Here is an 18,356-nt window from a genome sequence, read left to right on the forward strand (position 1 = left end):
TGAAACCAGACGTTGACGCTGTTACACCATGTGAGTACCTCGGTCATTGGCCCTTGGCTCCTGTTATGCTTAGATTCTATATCGTACTTATATACATACATATATATATATATAAATATACATATAATGATCCGAAGTACTCCCAAGCGCCGTTCTTGTCAATATTCCGACTTATTATTAGTTCTATAACCATGTCTCTCGATCAATCTCTCCAAATTCTTCGCCACTGGGGCCAGACGGCCCTCGAGCACCTTCCCCCTCAGGCACAAGATGTGCTGCTTCACCCTTTAGTACCTAAGGCTTTGACAGCTTTCCTGGCTCTGGGCATCATACGCAAGGCCAACCGTTCACTGGGTTATTGGGCAGCGAATAACTGGCAAAGCGCCAAACCTTGGCAGAATGAGCGCGAGCTGGTCTTGGTCACCGGCGGATGCAGTGGCATTGGCAAGCAAATAATGGAAGATCTCGCAAAGGCTGGGGTTCGAGTAGTGATACTAGACATCCAAGAGCCATCCTTCCAACTACGTACGTCACTGGCTGCTCTAAGGGGCAATCGAAAGTATTCAAGCTGATGACTGTAGCATCCAACGTCACTTTCTACAAAGCGGATATCACCTCGTCAGAGAACATTCGCACTGTAGCGGAGAAGATCCGTGCAGCGCACGGTGATCCCACAGTCCTGGTTAATAATGCGGGCGTCGGACACGACGGTTCTATCCTCGATGAACCCGAGGCTAAGATTAGACAAACCTTCGAGGTCAACACAGTGTCGCATTTCCTGATGGTGCGCGAATTCCTGCCCAGCATGATCCAACAAAATCATGGACATGTCATTACAATCGCTAGCATGGCCAGTTTTGTGGCATTGGGTGAAATGGTCGACTACTGCTGCTCAAAGGCGAGTGCGTTGGCGTTCCATGAGGGATTGGGCCAGGAATTACGGCTTTGGTATAAGGCTCCCAAAGTTCGGACTAGGTATGTTCTCTCCTGTATTTTCTTTCTTTCTATTCTTTTCTTCCTCTCTTCCTTTATTTAATTTGAATACATCGGTGTTCCGGAGAAGGGGCTAATCGTGCAGTGTCATCCACCCTCACTGGGTCAAAACCCCCATGATTCAAATATTGACCGACGTGGGTCATCAGTTCAAGGGGCCCATCCTCACGCCGGAAATGATATCTGCTGCTGTTGTAAAACAGATTCTCACTCAGAGCAGCGGACAGGTTATCATACCGAACCACTTCAGTGCGATTAGCCTGATCAGGGCATTCCCTTCCTGGTTGCAGGAGGCAGCTCGCGGCAAAGGGTCAAAGGACCTGAGGGTTTTGCGGGATGTACAGGAGGCTAAGGGCATGTAAATGACCCCAGACGTGGAATTAATTTAATGTGTTCATGTTATGTATATTCAGTAAGTTAAACATACAACTACAGTTCTCTAGAGTAAGTATTGAGATTCGCAATAGCATTGAGTGTAGTATGCCCAAACTATTACTGTATGTAGACTGAGTATCCCTCAAGATCATCATCTATCTGTTCAAACTATAGATGGCATACTAGCCCATCGAGTGAGATATCATAGCGAAGATACCTTGTACTATAAAATGCGTTTGTTTATACATTTAGAAATAAACTATATACTCTGAAGGTTGATTCATAAGGGGTGTTCGTTCTCGAAGTTGACATCGTATGTAAGGAAAAACTAGAGTCATTCTAGTCGTATCTACAAAGTCTCTCTCAACCAGCTCTTCACTCTCTTCCCCTGCTCCGTCTCAGTTTGGTCCCCGATATACAAATTGTAGATAGGTGCGACATGACCCTCCCGCTGGCCAACACACAACTCCACGTTCGGGAAGCCCTCCTGCTCAGGTTAGATAAAATCATCGCGTGGTTAACACCAGCTGAAAAGCTTACCTTTAATTTCTTCACGAAATCTTGGATGATCGGGAAAAGAATCTCGCTTCCTCCAGCACAAACTAAAATCTTCTCTACCGGAAACGTGGAGTACCAGTCTGCCGGCGCAGTAGATAAATCGGTATAGTAATCGCGTTCGGCGGTACCCAGGTAGGCGTTGGCCCATGGTCCTGCTACTGCAGGTGTGATCAAATCCCCTCGAGAATCGATCTCTTGTCCCGAAAAGTCCGTCTGCATTAATGTCCACGGAGCGATCATGACCGCGCCGCGGAGGTGCTCGGATAGGTCCACCGGGGCAATAGCAGGGTGGGGATGCGCCAAGTGGGACAAGACGCCGCCGACCAGGTTCCCTCCTGCCGAATCACCACCCAAGAGGATGTGGCCTGGTGAAAATTTGGTCTGGTCAACCACATACCGCAAGGCTTCCACAGCCTGCCGAATCTGTGTGGGATATGTTGCATGGGGGGCCAAGGTGTATGTCAGACTGAAAACCGCCAAGGATTTATTGGCACGGGCACTGTCTGTGATCAGGCGAGTAAAGAAGCGGAAATAGCCCAAGTTCGCTGGGAGGGCAAATCCACCACCTGTGGGCAGTTAGCAGGCATAACAGGTAAAGTGTGACGGTTATCCCCGTAGTACAACATACCGTGATACCAAATCAAGACATTATCAGCATTGCGGTCTCCGATCCAATGGCCCAATGCACCATGGCCCAAGTCGACCGTGTCTGCTACTTTTCTGGATTTGCGCACATACTGATCATAGATCTTATTTGTCGGGGGCATCACATATCTGTGCAGTCAGCGATCGTCAGGCCCGTTAGACATAGACATAGACATGGACATGAGGAAGCTGCGTACTGCATTTGCGCAACGGACAGTCGACTGGTTGCTTTCCGGAACGCGGCATACCCGACATGTAGGAGCCAACTCTTAGGATAGGACGATGAACGCCATAGTCCCGTGAACATTGCCCACACAACAGTGACGCAAAGTGACACCAGGGCGGGAAGAAAGTCCAGTTTCTCCGCGAAGGAAAGGGGGATTGCAGTGTTGAGCATGTTGACTGGATTGCCGCTGGTGGTAGCTAGTAGCCCTGTCATACCGTCGTATGATCCATGTCCCTTGTAGCACACAAGCCCTTCTATATTTATTGCGTGAATACTCGTCAAAGTCAAGCTCCCTTTGGAAGGAGGGAGCGTTTCACCTCATGTCTTCATGTGAGGAGGGGATCGCAACGATTACTGTATTGGGTAATGATAGACCCCACAGACGATCATCGGCACCAGCAGAAAATCTAAATCAGATCCTCGGCCGTTTCCCCAGACTGTCGCGTCGGACGATCCTTGAAGTTTTTAGCATATAATCTCCGCCATCACCACCTCTCCTCATTTCTAGAGCTCGCGACGATTTCTCGTTTCGGAAATGGACAACCGAGGCATGTGAGCCATTTGGCAGATGCATCCTTCTACCGGATATCCAGAGCATATAAGTCGGGCTACGAAGCTCATACGGATATCTCTGCCACCTTAAAACACCCTGTCGAGATGGAGCAATCTTTTGATGTTGTTATCATTGGTGCCGGTATCTCCGGCATCAACACTGCTTATCGCTTGCAGTCTCAAAACCCTAAGCTTCGCTATACTATCATCGAAGCCCGTAACAACCTGGGCGGCACCTGGGATCTCTTCAAATATCCTGGAATTCGTTCAGACTCGGATCTCTTTACTTTTGGATTTTCCTGGCACCCATGGGACCAGGGAAATCCCATCGCCGATGGACCCTCCATCGTCAAATACATGAACAACGCCGCCGAGAGACACGGCATCAAGCAACACATCCTCTTCGAACATCGCCTTTTAGGCGCCGATTGGTCTTCGACAGAGAACACCTGGTCACTAAGCGTCGAACATGAGGGCCAGTCCAGGTCATTCTCGGCCCGGTTTATCGTATTTGGCACCGGCTATTACGACTACCATATGCCTTTGCAAGCCGAAATCCCCGGGCTGGATCAATTTCAGGGACAGATCATCCACCCACAGTTCTGGCCCGAGGGCCTGGACTACAGCGACAAGAAAGTTGTCATTATCGGTAGTGGTGCCACCGCGGTGACTCTGCTTCCCAACCTTGCCCAGAAGGCCAAGCATGTTACCATGCTCCAGCGTAGTCCCACCTATATTCTTTCTATCCCGAACCAGCAGCGTTCGTGGTTGAGCTATATTCTTCCCGCGGCTCTTGATCGCAAAATCCAGCGTCTACGATGGCTTCTCAGCTCACGATTCTTCTTCCTTTTCTGTCAAGCCTTCCCGACCCTCGCCCGGTTCATCCTCCGCCTGTCTGTATCCCGCCAGCTGCCTTCCCACGTTCCACACGACCCGCACTTCCGCCCACGATACAACCCATGGGACCAACGTCTTTGCATATGCCCTGATGGGGACTTCTTTAAGAGTTTGCATACTGGTCGCGCAAATGTGAAGACTGACACAATCCGCGAGGTCACGGCATCGGGGATCGTCCTCAACTCTGGAGAGAAGTTGGACGCGGATATGATCATTACAGCCACCGGACTGAAATTGCAGATCGCGGGCGGAGCCTCTGTCACGGTTGACGGAATTCCTCAATATGTTTCCGACAAGTATATCTGGCACGGAATCATGTTGCAAGACGTTCCCAATGCCGCCTTTGTCATCGGCTATACCAACGCCTCCTGGACTTTGGGCGCGGACGCAACAGCGCAATTCCTTTGCCGACTTCTCCAAGAGTTGGAGCAACGAGGCGTCAAGGCAGCCGTGCCACGGTTAAGTCCCGCCACTGCCAAAGAGATGCAACCGCGTCGGTTGTTGAACCTCAATTCTACCTACGTGACCAAGGCAGAACGGGACCTACCCAAGGCGGCGGACAGAGGACCATGGCTGCCAAGAGATAATTATCTCGATGATATCAAGTTTGCGAAGAAGGGCCGCATCGATGAGGATATGGAGTTTCTGGGTGAGAAGAAATTGCAGTAGATCTATGTATAGATCCTGGAGTTAGAGGTTGTTGTGATTCTTCATGTTCATAATCATGTCTTACGGATGCCGAAATGTCATTTCCTTTCTTCTATCTAAATACTGGCCACGAAAAAATACAACTTAGAAATGAACGCAACAAGTCCGTTTCAAGTGTATGTTTAGATGTTTAATCGCACCCCACTCCCACAACATAGCTTCTACCTATCAAGACCGAACGTCACAGCCCCCGGACCTCCTAACATATGACGGCCGACTGAGAAAACTTTGATTTATCCTCGGGATAAAACGGTTTACACTCATGGATCTTAGGGCGCCACATAGGGCAGCAGCTCTCATGTCTGGCTGTTGATCAGACAGAGGAAGAAAAATGCCTCATTTGCCCAGGAAATGGGCCTTGATCTAGGTAATATCGACCCTGAGAAGGGGGACTAAAGGCCTATCCTAAATCTTGCAATGGAACTAGAAGAGGAGCTAGGACCTCTAACCCCCCTCCAAGCTTCCAATCCATGGGAAGCAATAGTTTAAAATTGGCTTGAGGCCTGACATAAGACGCTTCCCTTGGGACGGTAACTCGCTTATAACCACTTACATCACAACGAAGTCACCTCGGAGCGCCGCGAGGGTCAATGTCTGGTCTACAAGAACAATAGGCACTTTTTTTTTTGGCGCTTTCCAGGGTCTACCAGGCGACGTTACCTTGGATGACTAAGAATTCTCACAAGACTTGCCTACCATACTGTTGTTGGTAATGTAACTCTGCCAGCAGGCTGCCGGGTTGAAGAAGCAACTCCCAGGGGTCGTTATTGAACTCTTCTCCGACCAACAGTTTTTGGAAAAGAGATGCAGAGGCCACAAAGCCAATCAGTGACCACTTCGCTTCGATCCAGAGGTTCGAACCGCTAGGTTCCTGCGGAGTCCCAAGCCAAACCCTAGAAAAGGCAATAGGTCACTGCGTTAGATTCTGGGTTCCGGCCCACAACAAGGTGATCCCAGCGTGAACCCACCGATATACGCAGCATTTCTGTATGGACCATGGCTCTCATACTATACAGGTACCTGTTCAATGAGGTTATTCGTGAACTGATTGAAAAGCTGACAAAAATTGATTCGGCGGGGTGCAGAAGCGCTTATAGGCTATTGATCCTGATTCGCGGCTTTTCCAATTTCAAAAAAAGTCTGTCTCCAAAAGACGCATACTAGTATCCTTACATCTCTCAGGAGCAAATATCACGAGCAGGAAAGCTAAAATGGGGCAGTCATAGCTTCCCTAAACATGATTGCGTTTGAATCAACCATTGGCAATCTCCTATTCGCTCGAAGGATGACATCAGAATAAGTAAAGGTGGGTTGAATATCTGCCTTCTAGTGAAGAAGATATAAATTTTGCTCTAGGTAGCCCAGCTGATATGGATGAGATGCAACTGCCAATCATACAATTATATACCCATTCCACATGTACCTCTTCACGGCCCCTGTGATGCATATACTATTCTCATGAACTTGAGCAGTCTCCTTCACGTAACGCTAGTGGCGTTTGCTATCTACACTGATTAATATGACTTCAATCGCCGTTGTACAGCCACAGTTTCTATGGGACCTGGCCCCTACGTTCCCTCAGCTGCCAACATGCTTCAAACACCCCACAAATGAGCGGCAACCGCTGAGCCTGGAAAACATCAATCCGTATGAGGCATGGCATAAATATGGCAACGCCTCTTCCTATGTCATGTGCAATGCAGACCAGTCAGGTCTCGCTTGTTCACAGCCTATTTCGGACGCGATGCCTCTAGCGGAAGGTACTTTGCCCATTCAGACAACCACCCAGGCGATCATTGGTGAGCCCAAAAGGAGTGCACAAAATACGACCGTCTCCAAGCCAGATGCCATGGAGCCTTCACACATATTCGCAAATCACGACAAGATAAACAAAGATTGGAAGGCAAGACGAGACAAGATCCTCCAGCGTAACCGCCAAGCTGCCAAACGATGCCGGCAGCGAAAAAAGCTCGTCGTAGAAGAAATCGAATCCCTTGCCGATGCGCATGTCTGGCGGAACAACGAGCTTCGGATGCAAATTGAACAACTGCGTTACGAAATTCTGGACCTTCACAGCGAGATACTGAAGCACGCACAGTGCGATGACGAGCCAATCAAGCGATATCTTTCGCAGAGGGTTAGAAAAATTTCGGGGGGACATATACTCGACACCGCTAGTCCTCAGCCGATAGACCCGCGGCTGTCTTTCTCTTCTTTGGAAGCACCACCCGAACAACACTCAACAACTAAGACTATTGTATATCCAGAAGATCATGGCGCTCAGTATGACTCGCACGGCTTTGGTGCCGAAATTTTGCCTTGCCACCATTCAGCCTCAATGTCAGCTTCGTCGGATGGACAGACTGTGGACCGCACTTTGTTCGAAAATGATCAGCTACTAACCTTATCGCCGTGCCATCAATGGGTTCCAAGATGCTCTTGTACCCTTAGCCCTATGATCATAAGTTCCTCTTGATATATAAAGATCTCTTGATATGTATATCAATATCAGCTATTGGAGAGAAAGACAAAGACTGAGAAGAAAAGCAGAGGAGTTTTATAGGGCCTTGTCTACGCTGCTAGGGTTTCAAACGAAGCCAGTGCAAGGTGAAGGGAGTGATTAGGATTTGGAACATGGACTAGGACCTATAATATAGCCTTCGCCGTTATTATTGTACAGAAAATATAGTTATGACCTATTCCTGAAAGTTCCATCAAGTAAACATCGCCCGGGAAGGATCCAAGGATAATCGGATTCATCTGTATAGGTACTGCTTCTCAAAATCTATGTAAGTCATGAGATTCCACCGGACACTAACAATATCTTGTCTCTAGTACATACGATTAGGTGACCCTCCTTTGGTCCCGCTGACCTCAAACTTTCACAAAATAAAACACATTTACGGAATTGGACAGTGCCACATCACAAGTACCATGTGTCAATTCCTCGTCCTGACTCTGAGATGATCATCACTGCCAAACACCGCTCTGCACAGCACTTTTCACCCCGCAAGTCGAAGGAACAGTGTATTTCCGGTTGGGGTCACTCTCCCACGTAACCACCCCGTTCTGAACGCGAATGAACTTATACTCGAATGACTGTCCAGCGGGCAAGTTAATTGTCCCCGTCCACAAGGGATTATCCGTAGTGTATCTGTCCGCGTTCAATGCAGTGGCGCTGCTAGGATTCCAGCTCCCAAGCTGAGAGAGCGACCCGACAATCTTGATAGTCTCACCGTAGACAGTAGTAGCTTTCACATCAAAGGTCACTGACACAGTCGTCGGTTTCTGGCAGGGGCTGTCTGGCGCGCCTGGGTATCCGCTAATGGTCGGCCAAGATGTGATAACCACGCTGCTGTAGGTGCCCGAGGCGGAAGTCGGGGAGCAAGCCGACGGAATGCTGGTGGCAGCGGTCTCGCCCCACGGTGCAGGAACGACAGCGTTTCTTCGGTTGTGAGCCGTGAGAAGTGCAGCGTACGACCAGGTAAGATCCCGGGCGGAGGTCTGGCTTCCATCCGTTTTGGTAAATTGCTCGGACATTGAGCCGGTGGATGTGGCGTAGGTTTGCTGCAGTCATTAGCAATACTAGCGATTAAGTAGAGTGAGAGGAGAGGGGGGTAACTTGACGTACGACGATCTGCACATATCCGTCTGCATAGGCTCTGACGGCCTTGACTATATCCTTATACACCGTCGTGGACGATGCGTAGGTCCCTGTCGCGGCAGAACCGTATAGAGCTTTGAAGAATGGCAGAGAAACATCCGTGATGGCCAACGATCCAATTTGATCCCACTGGTATAACGCGTCATACAACTGCTCTGCAGCGGCCAGAGTAGTCAGGAACCAGGGATTCCCATTGTAATAGCTGTCTTCGGGGTAGCGACCAACAGCAACAGCTTGATTCTCAGCGCGACCGGAATTAATGGAATAGATCGAGCGGAACGAGTCCGTTACCACCTTATGGTTGGCTAAGGCTCGCGCCGAACAGGGCTGGAAGGTAGCATCATCACACTTTGCTTGGGGATCAAACGTGTGGATACTACCTAGGACAGTGTTGATATCCTTGCCCGATCGACCGCCACCAAAGTTAGCCTGTATGTAACTCCCGGTCCAGAAGGATTGTAAATAACATCGGACTTGGGGCGCTTGCGAGTCACAGTAGGGGCACGAGGAACCGACGGTCTTTGCGAAGCTACTGCCTTCTACCAAAGCGCGATGAGAAACCGCGACAGTAAAGAACGATGTTCCTTGGACCTCCTCCCAGAGGTCTGTGAATGTTAGCTACTGATAGATGCGTGCCATCTCTCTGGGAACTCACCGAACCCGGATTGGCTCCAATATTGAGCCACATACGATAGATCATTCCTGACGACAGGCCAGACCAGGTCTGTCGCTATGCTTTTATGACCATTTTCCTACAAAGTAAGCTAAGCCTAGTCTGAAGAGAGAACAGCACTGACCACTAGCCATTGACCAAATGAGATCATAGCGGTCGCTCGCAAAGCTGGCCCGTCACGCTGTGGCCGACCCCATGCGCCTGTGAATGCCGTCTCGTCGGCATTGAACTTAGGTTCGCCCAGGCCCCCACTAGAAAGAGCACCAGAAGGGTTGGAGATGCCTTGGATCCGAGCCTGGGAGCTAATAAACTCCTCGATAATAGGGAGAAGATCGGCATCTCCGCCTCTGAACAGATCGACCAGGGTTTTCATGACGAGACCCGAGTCACGGGTCCAGGTATAGAAATCTACGGCCAGTAAGTCAACTGAAGGATTGCAGGAGACCAGAGCACTTACAATCTGGGTCACTTTTGCTCGGGCTTGCAATCACCACCCCTGGACTTGCGCCCTGCACCGACTGGCCATCTGCACCGATATTATTCAGGATAGCCTGACGAGAAAACTTTGCTTCGGTATTCAGCCAGGTATCTAGACCTGGCTCCTGTCTAAGGATAGGTTGGACCGCGAGAACTGAGGATCCGAGGGCCAAGGCCCGGAGACAAGAGGAGAAAGACACCATGTTGCTTCGACTGGGATTGTTGATGCGAAAATAATCCTCTCACTGGGACGATAAACCACGATACCTTTTATAATAACCCTAGTGAAGGGTTCGGGTCGTTCGTGCTTCAAAACATCATCCGACTGACCTGAAGCAAAATCGAAGGTGCGGAGTGTCAGCCAATGCTGAGAGAGCAGTCACCAGGTTAAATTTCCGGAGGCACTTCTGCAAGCCAAGAGAAGTTGACTATTTTCTAATAGTCATGCAGCTGGCTGGAGCCAAGACGCCACAACTTCCAATCACGCTGCTCGCTTCAAGACCGGAAGAAGCAGCCACAATTTAATTTCGCCCGGGAATTCGCCGTCCCCTGTCTGCAGAACATCTACAATGGGCTTTTCCAAGGCCTAGACTATGGGTAGACCATGATATAGTAATTGTGGTCTAGTCTCGCGTCCCTTGCACACTCACATTTCCAAACGCCTAGAGACATTACCTTCCCTACAGAATCCCCGACGTAATACCTGATTCTACCTGTCACACGAAATACAGCAATGTATATAAGTCTAAGCGCCCATATAAGCTTAACCGACATCGAGTTGAAATAGTAATGACATATATTTTGGTGGTGGGTGGATATTATAGATCGATTTGCGATCGAAAGCAATTCCCACCTAGGGCTACTATGGAGTGCGACTTTTGCTTTAGCGTAGGCCCTTCTATTGTTCTTCAGGAGATACAAAAATCACGTCTTCCCATCTTACTGGGCAATATTTGGAACTGTGATTTCCAGGATGCCTAGACAATTCACCGTTGTAGTATATGTGTATACATTCATATGCGAGTCGAGGTCAACAGCCAGTGTTTCCGATGTCAATCCCCCAAGGGAGAGAAAAAGATCTTTTGGGAGTGCCAACTTTTCTCCCCGCTGCTTGTACAACTTCTCTCCCTCGCGTCTTGAGATACCATCAAAATATTCCCACTCTAATCGAGCCAACCTTCGTCCCTCGAAACGTTTATTTACCTGGAAGCCTAGATCCCTGAATCGTATCCAAAGAAGAAACAGCCTCCATCTCGAACCCCACGGCCTCAAAAGAAGGTAGAAAAAGGGAGGTAGCTACAGGATTCGGGGTTGAACCTACTATGATGTCGGGCATGAGTCACGTGTGGCTAGTTTTCTGTTGCCTCAAAAGGTTACGGGGAATTTTTTATTTGCAATTTTTCTAGGGACCAGAACTAAATGGAAGACTCTCTAACTCGGTTCTCATTTTAATCAAGAGAATGGGGGCCGCTCCGGGCCTAGTTCTATTCCTATAGTAATTCCTTGCATTCGTATTTTCTGTACTCAACTCGAGACAATCTTCTTCTTACAGCCCCAGATCACTTATAAAAAGGCTCGATATACAATCTCTGGAGTTTTGAATGGGATACGGCCTCCGGTATATTACGTGCTACATGTACAGTAGCCAAGCCCCCCCCCCCCCCCAAAAAGACCCATGGGCGCTGTTTGTATATTAAGGATGAAAACTAGCGCACGAACAATTTGGCCAGTTGATAGAGCCTACATGGTGACATTGTACGACTACGACATAGTTTATTACTTGTTACTTGTATATTGGGAACCTATAGGTTTCATGATCAATGAGATCGCTAACTTTCTCCATCCACCACCTAACCCTAGAGCATTACACCTTCACCTTGTGAATCAGAGAATTTAAATATTACTAGTAGTATGAATGCGTCTGAATCATCCTTCAATGCTAGGTTTCAAAATCCACTCAACCCTCTATGTATTCCATCCCTTGGGCACCCTCAAAATGAAATCCTCTGATGTCGATAGACACGCAATTCCATCTCCAGTTGGCGGGACTACCTTGCCGGTGAAGCTGACATCGGGTCATGTTCGCTCTATCATTTCTGTTAATGCTGCTGACCATCCCTATGGTATGATACTAGTAGCTACTTTCAATTAGGAAGCATGCATGCAGTTAAGAGAACCAGCACTTTGACCTCATGATATCTAGTTACTAGAATATATCTTCTGTTTTGTGTACGAACCCAGGTCTCTAAGACATTAATGGGGATAGCAATGACGGATATTGATCAAGCCGACAGAGTTACTAGCGAGGTACATTAATAATATTATAAGCAATATCTACATGTTAGCCACATGTCTAGCACGGCCCGGTCCGAGTGTATGGCATGGCTGTGACAATGCAGAGAACATAGGTACTCGCGACTGCTTGAGTATGGCACTGCAGTCCAGTATCACACTCGGCCAGTAGTAGTCAGAGCAAGGCTTATTGATAGTGGGAGGTTACATTGGCGGTGGGGATGACCCTATCCCACGTGCTCTAACTTTTGTATGCCGAGCGCAGGAGGGGGGTTAAGAGTGGGGAGGTAAGATATCCTTCCAAATGAACGAAGAAAAGAAATGGAATGTATATTGTATGGCATTTTTGAACCATCTTTACCCAACCTCAGCGTATACATCGGCTATTACTAGTGAAATACCAATGCCATGGACCGACTTTTGTTAAATTATCCGTCTACAACGCAGAGTGACATCAGACTGTCTTCCAATGTTTACCGGAGCCTCCGAATATTTCTCAATTATCACGAGCATCTATAATGCTTTGCCCAGTCGGCTATTCAGTCAATGTAACTAAGGATGCCCGATTGACTAATCAGAACAATTGGGAAGGCGTAGGTTTGCGCTATAGCCTAGGCAACGCCATAAATTTGTCTATTAGTGCCAACTCCGAAGAGAAAGTTCCATCTCTTGGCAGTTCCTGAAGAAATGGTGGATCCTCTGAGTCAGGGCTTTAACGGTGAGGTACTATGCCACATCGCGCCCAGCCCTAATTCATTTATTTCCCCGCACTATCATTTACTCCCCCGCGTTCTATGTGGTTGACAATCTGCAACCTACAATGATTGCTCGCCAGTCATTTAGCGCTATGGAGGATCTGCTGACTTCTCCAGCTGGTACCATGACTGGCTCTTTGAGTGCTCACTGCTCACTAGCCTCGGTTCACATGGGGATCGACTTGGGCTTCTTTGAAATCAACACTGAAATAAACTTCCACCTTTTCGACGAATCCTTGTTCGCTTACCTCGTGGCCGTTCTACCAGGGTAGACTAGTTCTCACTACGGACACAACTGCACCTGCCGCACTGCTAACAATGGTGACTTGCGCGGGGTTCTAGCGTCGTATTCTGCGACCTGTATACGATGATGTACATTCGCTTGCCGAGTAATGCCAAGGGTTCATTATTAACCCTGAAGGAAGATAAAGTCTTGGGAGAGAAATGGTGAACATTAAGCGATACTGAAAATGTTAGACCTGTATACATGTATAAATAGACCATCCTTCCCCGGCCTCGTAGAGTGTTAATCAAGGCCGTCAAGATGATCTTCAAGCCCACCTTACTCTTTCTTTTGTCTCTTCCCACCGCACTGGCAGCTCCAGCCAAGAGGGACTCCCCGACGGTGACCATCTCCTCCCCCTCAGCCACAATAGTGGGGAGCTCCGGTAATGTTGAGAGCTTCAATGGCATCCCTTTTGCTCAGCAGCCAACGGGCTCTTTACGTCTGAAGCCACCCCAGGCTTTAGAATCCCCTCTCGGGACATTCAAGGCGACTGGGGTCGCTAAGGCCTGCCCGCAGTTCTTTTTTACCACGGATACCTCCCAGTTCCCGAGCTCGGTGCTCGGTCAGCTCATCAATATTCCGCTCTTCCAAAAGATCACCAATGCTGGGGAAGATTGTTTGACTCTCAACGTCCGTCGGCCGGCAGGAACAACCCCGGAAAGTAAGCTACCCGTCCTGGTATGGATTTTCGGCGGCGGGTTCGAGCTTGGATCATCAGCCATGTATGATGGGGCTCCCTTAGTCTCCAGTTCAATGAATTTGGACATGCCAATCGTCTTTGTGGCCATTAATTATCGTGTCGGTGGGTTTGGTTTCCTACCCGGAAAGGAGATCCTCGACGATGGTTCTGCCAATTTGGGTCTCCGGGACCAGCGCCTCGCCCTAGAATGGATCGCCGATAACATCGCGGCCTTCGGTGGTGATCCAGAGAAGGTAACCATCTGGGGTGAATCGGCGGGATCCATCTCCGTCTTTGACCAGATGATGCTATATGACGGGGATCATACCTATAAGGGCAAGCCGCTGTTCCACGGCGCAATCATGAACTCTGGGTCGGCAGTTCCCGCCGACCCCGTCGACGGAGTCAAAGGGCAAGCCGTCTATGACGCCGTTGTAGCCACTGCCGGCTGCTCTGATGCTTCAGATACGCTTCAATGCCTGAGAGAGCTCGATTACACGGACTATCTCAACGCCGCCAACTCCGTCCCTGGTATATTGAGCTACCACTCTGTGGCCCTGTCGTACCTCCCTCGTCCGGATGGAAAGGTTCTCACCGATAGCCCGGAGGTACTCGGCAAAGCAGGCAAGTACGCCTCGGTGCCTTTCATCATCGGCGATCAAGAAGACGAGGGAACCATATTCGCACTGTTCCAAGCCAACATCACCACCACAGACGACGTCGTCGAGTACCTATCAAAGTACTTCTTCTATGGTGCCTCGCACGACCAACTGCAAGAGCTCGTAGGCACATATCAAACAATCTCGGAGGACGGGTCTCCATTCCGTACAGGCATATTCAACAACTGGTATCCGCAGTTCAAGCGACTCGCCGCAATCCTGGGCGACCTGACCTTCACTCTCACTCGACGTGTTGTCCTGCAGATGGCAAATGACATCAAACCTGACGTTCCCAACTGGTCATATCTCTCCTCGTATGACTATGGCACGCCAGTCCTGGGAACCTTCCACGGCAGTGACCTCCTACAGGTCTTCTACGGCATCCTGCCAAATTACGCCTCCAGATCGACCCATACCTACTACTTCAGTTTCGTGTACGACCAGGATCCAAATTCAAGGAGGGGTGACTATATCGAGTGGCCGCAGTGGAAGGAGGACAAGCAGCTGATGAACTTCCTTGCGAATTCGGGAAAACTCCTGAAAGATGATTTCCGGTCCGATACGTATGAGTTCATCAGTAAGAATGTGGCCTCGTTCCATATCTAGTAGATGGATGTACATATTTTGACGCTCTGTTGATCATGATGATGACGATGATGAGTAACGTATATATCAGTATAATGGCATTATACCCGGAACCAGCTTGCTGAATTGGTTCTTGATATCGGAAACATTAATGTTACGTGATAGACCTTTGGAATAAAGTCAATATCGGCCAACACCTGCCACCGAACCATAACGTGAACAGCATCAAGATACCTATATCGAGCGCTATAGGTGGAAAGGATAGTGGACTAGATGCACTAGTGGTGACCGCGTGTTAGCGCTCCATGAGAGAGGTCCGCGAGGCCGTGAGAGGAAGCACTGAGGAACGGATCTTTTGTATATTCTCTGCCTTTCATGGTGTCTATACCGGTAGGATCCACGCACATACGTAGTAAAGATAGCCTAATTCAGCTGATGTTGTTTTGTAAAGCAGGCCATAGAGAGAGTGCTGTGGCAGTTCAGTCCCTTCGTAACAAATCAACTCCTAATTCATGTTGTGTAGCGCGCTTGCAATTGCAGCTTGAACAATATATGGTATCACAAGTTAACCTCTATGTACAAGACCATCAATCGATACATTATAATAATTTTTGTGTCCTCGTGATCATCGGAATCAAGCCCACGCCGACCAGCTCAATCCATCCCGGTACTGCAGCCCAACCAGCGGGCCCTCGTTGGAAAGAAGATATCCATCTAAGCAATGATCATACGATACCTTAGGTTGCTTCTGGTAAAAGATATCAAATTGTGGGTCAAGCGCGTCTTTCAGGTTCTGCACGGAACCGTCAGGATGAATTACCTTCCACGGTTCGATACAGGTGGGACCCTGGCAGGTCTTCAGCACGAGAAGCAGAGCATCGAGACGGGTGATCGCCGCCTGCAAGGGCCGCCCAAGGAGCTGAGAGGTAGTGTTCTTGGGTGTGTAAATGTTGTTGATTTGGTAGGGGTCGGCCTGGGCTCATCAGCATGATTCACTGGGATGGATGGGATTGCAACAAACGTACTGTTAGGTCATAGAGCTCGTGCTCGCCGTGGCACCATACGGAGTAGTACAGATTATAGCCCTCGCCGAGAATACGGACAGACTTGTAGGTATTGTTCGGCATGTTTTTTTCACCGTCTGGGCCTGTGGGTGATTCGATCAGCACATATTTACGGATATAACTAACTTATGAGCCTGAAAAGTCTTACCGATCCTAGAAAAGTCACCCTCCAGAACGGCACTGCCCCAGAACTCGACAGTAACATGCTCATGGGAGATTGAAGCCGACTGTCGCTTGATGGGCAATGGCGTGCCGTCGAAATCGTCGCGCAGCGGCAGACCGGCCAAGTCAAAGAACGTTGGAACCAGGTCGATGTGCGTCGAGACGCTATCCTCGGTCTTTCCCTCGGGAATGCCGGGGCCGCGAATGAAAAACGGGACTCGGATGTCTTCTTCGAAACCAGTAGTTTTGCCCGGGGGCATCCGGTGCTGACCGATGTGGAATCCGTTATCGGAGGTGTAGATGATGTAGGTGTTGTCGATCTCGCCACTTTCCTCCAGACGAGATACCAGTTTGTCGACCAGTTCGTCAACTCCTTGCAGGGCACGCAGTCGCTGGCGATAGTAATGATCTTCGTAGTCAATGACGGTTTGGTTCTGCAGCGCAAGGTTGGATACCCAGCTCACTCCGGTCCGCTGCAATGGTCAGTGACCCCCTTCCTCGGTTCCAAAAGAAGATACTTACGTTGAGCGGGTTAAAACTAGGAGTTCGGGGGACCTTGACATCCTGGAATAGGTGCCGATGGCGAGGCGCGGGAATCGGTTCAGTCATGATGTTTGCGGCAGTGCCCTCCGTGCGCGGGTCAATGTTCGAATGGGGAGCAACCGGCGAAACCGCCACGAAGAAAGGTCGGTCACTTTCGAGGGCCTCATCGAGGAATCCCAAAGCCTTCTCGGTGATCACATCGGTCGTGTAATGACCGGCGTAATTTTTGGGCGGTTCGCGATTGCGCTGGTAGGTGGAGTTGTAGTAGGAGTACGTGTGGGGGTCGAGAAGAAAGTCTGAGCCGTTGAAGCCCTTGGGAAACGGCGTATTGTAGGTACTGAGGCTGTGGGCGTTCATGAGCTTTCCGGTGTAATAGGTGTTGTAGCCGGCATCCTGGAACCACACGGGGAACCAATTGTCGTTGAAGCCTTGCGAGACGAACTTGGGATATCCGCCTATTCACCGTGAGTCTTCCCCCGGCATGCGATAGAATGAATAGTCACGTACCCCAGGGCGGCCTCACATCGGTCACATTGGTATTATGCGCCTGACGTCCTGTCCAGAGACTGACTCGTGACGGACAGCAAAGAGCCGTGGTGACAAAGTGATTTGCGAAGTCAGTGCCCTTCTCCTTAATTCGACGGAGGATGTGCGGGGTGTATGCAGTCGAGTTCAATTGGAGATCTTGATCATCAGTCATAATGAAAAGGAAATTGGGCTTCTTGGCGACATTTCTCTGCAGGATCTGTTGCTGCGGGAGAGCCTCTGAAACCGCCAGAAGGCCCCCCGACAGGGCCACAATGCTTGAGAGCTTCATGATAGCAGGGACTGAAGTTGTAGCTGGCATGGGAAGCTGTCGAAGATCTGCAGCTGGGTACCAATAAATATATCAGCTCACATGCGGGGGACAGCTTTGGGGGTCCACATTTGCGATTGCGATTGAGGGCGACGGGATGATGCCATCAAACGGTTTGCCGAGCAGTGCGAGCGCCCGCCGCGCGTCGAAAGAACAAAACATACATGGGAGTCAAATGCCAATCAATATTGACGGGCCGTCTGGGGGGGAAATCAAAGTTCAGACCCACCGGCTATGGGGGTGTTCGGCTGCAGCTATCGGTACTATGAGATCTCAGACGCTGTGCAGGAATGGTCGGTCAGGGACTGGTTGCCCATTGGACATCGACAAGTATCTCTCACCATGTGGTGGTGCGTCAACAGCTTCTTATTTTAGCGGATATGGTATCATGATCGTCCAATAAAGGAGGGGTCAATTGATGATCGTCACTTTTCCGTCGGATATGTATTTATTCATGGACAAAGAAAAATACATTCTGCATCGATTTAGGGTTGTTAAATGTCACGTCTCACCTCCGAACCATCCCTGAGTCTTCCTGAACGGGATATACCAGACCAATGCTTGTTATATGTTATTTGGCAAGGATGGTAACGTTTAACTCGATCTTATTCTCGTTGTTGACACAATAACAATCAAACCAAGAGTCCAAAGGACTGGTGGTTGAATAAACCTCAAGTTCCTTTCCCCCCACAGTGGAGATTCGGACT

General features: G+C 49.3%; 7 protein-coding genes across 7 annotated transcripts; 4 read left to right on the forward strand and 3 right to left on the reverse strand.

The window, feature by feature from the left end:
- The first annotated feature begins 140 nt into the window (after positions 1–140).
- BDV38DRAFT_93034 (SDR family oxidoreductase) lies at positions 141–1,362 on the forward strand. Its single transcript, XM_032064143.1, has 3 exons — positions 141–525; positions 582–975; positions 1,079–1,362. Exons 1-3 carry the CDS (start codon positions 192–194, stop codon positions 1,353–1,355), a joined length of 1,005 nt encoding a protein of 334 aa, XP_031918807.1. The 5' UTR covers positions 141–191; the 3' UTR covers positions 1,356–1,362.
- A 355-nt stretch (positions 1,363–1,717) lies between these two features.
- On the reverse strand, positions 1,718–2,968 carry BDV38DRAFT_267424 (lipase/thioesterase family protein; the record flags this gene model as incomplete). Its single annotated transcript, XM_032056586.1, has 4 exons — positions 1,718–1,855; positions 1,909–2,492; positions 2,555–2,700; positions 2,769–2,968. 4 exons carry the CDS (start codon positions 2,966–2,968, stop codon positions 1,718–1,720), a joined length of 1,068 nt encoding a protein of 355 aa, XP_031918808.1.
- Positions 2,969–3,454: 486 nt separating this feature from the next.
- On the forward strand, positions 3,455–4,915 carry BDV38DRAFT_267425 (flavin-containing monooxygenase; the record flags this gene model as incomplete). The annotated part of the gene is made up of 1 exon (XM_032056587.1): positions 3,455–4,915. The coding sequence occupies one exon, from the start codon at positions 3,455–3,457 to the stop codon at positions 4,913–4,915; it is 1,461 nt and encodes a 486-aa protein (XP_031918809.1).
- A 1,558-nt stretch (positions 4,916–6,473) lies between these two features.
- On the forward strand, positions 6,474–7,578 carry BDV38DRAFT_293245 (bZIP transcription factor; the record flags this gene model as incomplete). The annotated part of the gene is made up of 2 exons (XM_032062193.1): positions 6,474–7,333; positions 7,467–7,578. 2 exons carry the CDS (start codon positions 6,474–6,476, stop codon positions 7,576–7,578), a joined length of 972 nt encoding a protein of 323 aa, XP_031918810.1.
- BDV38DRAFT_233993 (putative glucan 1,4-alpha-glucosidase) lies at positions 7,571–10,147 on the reverse strand. Its single transcript, XM_032053184.1, has 5 exons — positions 9,749–10,147; positions 9,416–9,699; positions 9,274–9,370; positions 8,586–9,223; positions 7,571–8,521 (listed from the first exon to the last, which is right to left on the reverse strand). The coding sequence occupies exons 1-5, from the start codon at positions 9,969–9,971 to the stop codon at positions 7,925–7,927; spliced, it is 1,839 nt and encodes a 612-aa protein (XP_031918811.1). The 5' UTR covers positions 9,972–10,147; the 3' UTR covers positions 7,571–7,924.
- Positions 10,148–13,359: 3,212 nt separating this feature from the next.
- On the forward strand, positions 13,360–15,045 carry BDV38DRAFT_293246 (putative extracellular lipase; the record flags this gene model as incomplete). Its single annotated transcript, XM_032062194.1, has 1 exon — positions 13,360–15,045. One exon carries the CDS (start codon positions 13,360–13,362, stop codon positions 15,043–15,045), a length of 1,686 nt encoding a protein of 561 aa, XP_031918812.1.
- Positions 15,046–15,658: 613 nt separating this feature from the next.
- Positions 15,659–17,610, reverse strand: BDV38DRAFT_267429 (sulfatase family protein; the record flags this gene model as incomplete). The annotated part of the gene is made up of 5 exons (XM_032056588.1): positions 15,659–15,997; positions 16,050–16,171; positions 16,237–16,723; positions 16,773–17,248; positions 17,301–17,610. The coding sequence occupies 5 exons, from the start codon at positions 17,608–17,610 to the stop codon at positions 15,659–15,661; spliced, it is 1,734 nt and encodes a 577-aa protein (XP_031918813.1).
- Positions 17,611–18,356: the final 746 nt, after the last annotated feature.

The sequence above is a fragment of the Aspergillus pseudotamarii genome (assembly GCF_009193445.1).
Source record: "Aspergillus pseudotamarii strain CBS 117625 unplaced genomic scaffold BDV38scaffold_3, whole genome shotgun sequence".
Classification (NCBI taxonomy): domain Eukaryota; kingdom Fungi; phylum Ascomycota; class Eurotiomycetes; order Eurotiales; family Aspergillaceae; genus Aspergillus; species Aspergillus pseudotamarii.

Excerpts from the sequence above, each read along its gene's own strand:
- BDV38DRAFT_233993 (XM_032053184.1), bottom strand. The coding sequence starts at position 9,971 with ATGGTGTCTTTCTCCTCTTGTCTCCGGGCCTTGGCCCTCGGATCCTCA. Across the intron at positions 9,700-9,748 it reads GAGCAAAAGTGACCCAGATT|ATTTCTATACCTGGACCCGT; the intron begins GTAAGTGCTCTG and ends TACTGGCCGTAG. Across the intron at positions 8,522-8,585 it reads ACGGATATGTGCAGATCGTC|CAAACCTACGCCACATCCAC; the intron begins GTACGTCAAGTT and ends TAATGACTGCAG.
- BDV38DRAFT_93034 (XM_032064143.1), top strand. The coding sequence starts at position 192 with ATGTCTCTCGATCAATCTCTCCAAATTCTTCGCCACTGGGGCCAGACG. Across the intron at positions 526-581 it reads AGAGCCATCCTTCCAACTAC|CATCCAACGTCACTTTCTAC; the intron begins GTACGTCACTGG and ends TGATGACTGTAG. Across the intron at positions 976-1,078 it reads GCTCCCAAAGTTCGGACTAG|TGTCATCCACCCTCACTGGG; the intron begins GTATGTTCTCTC and ends CTAATCGTGCAG.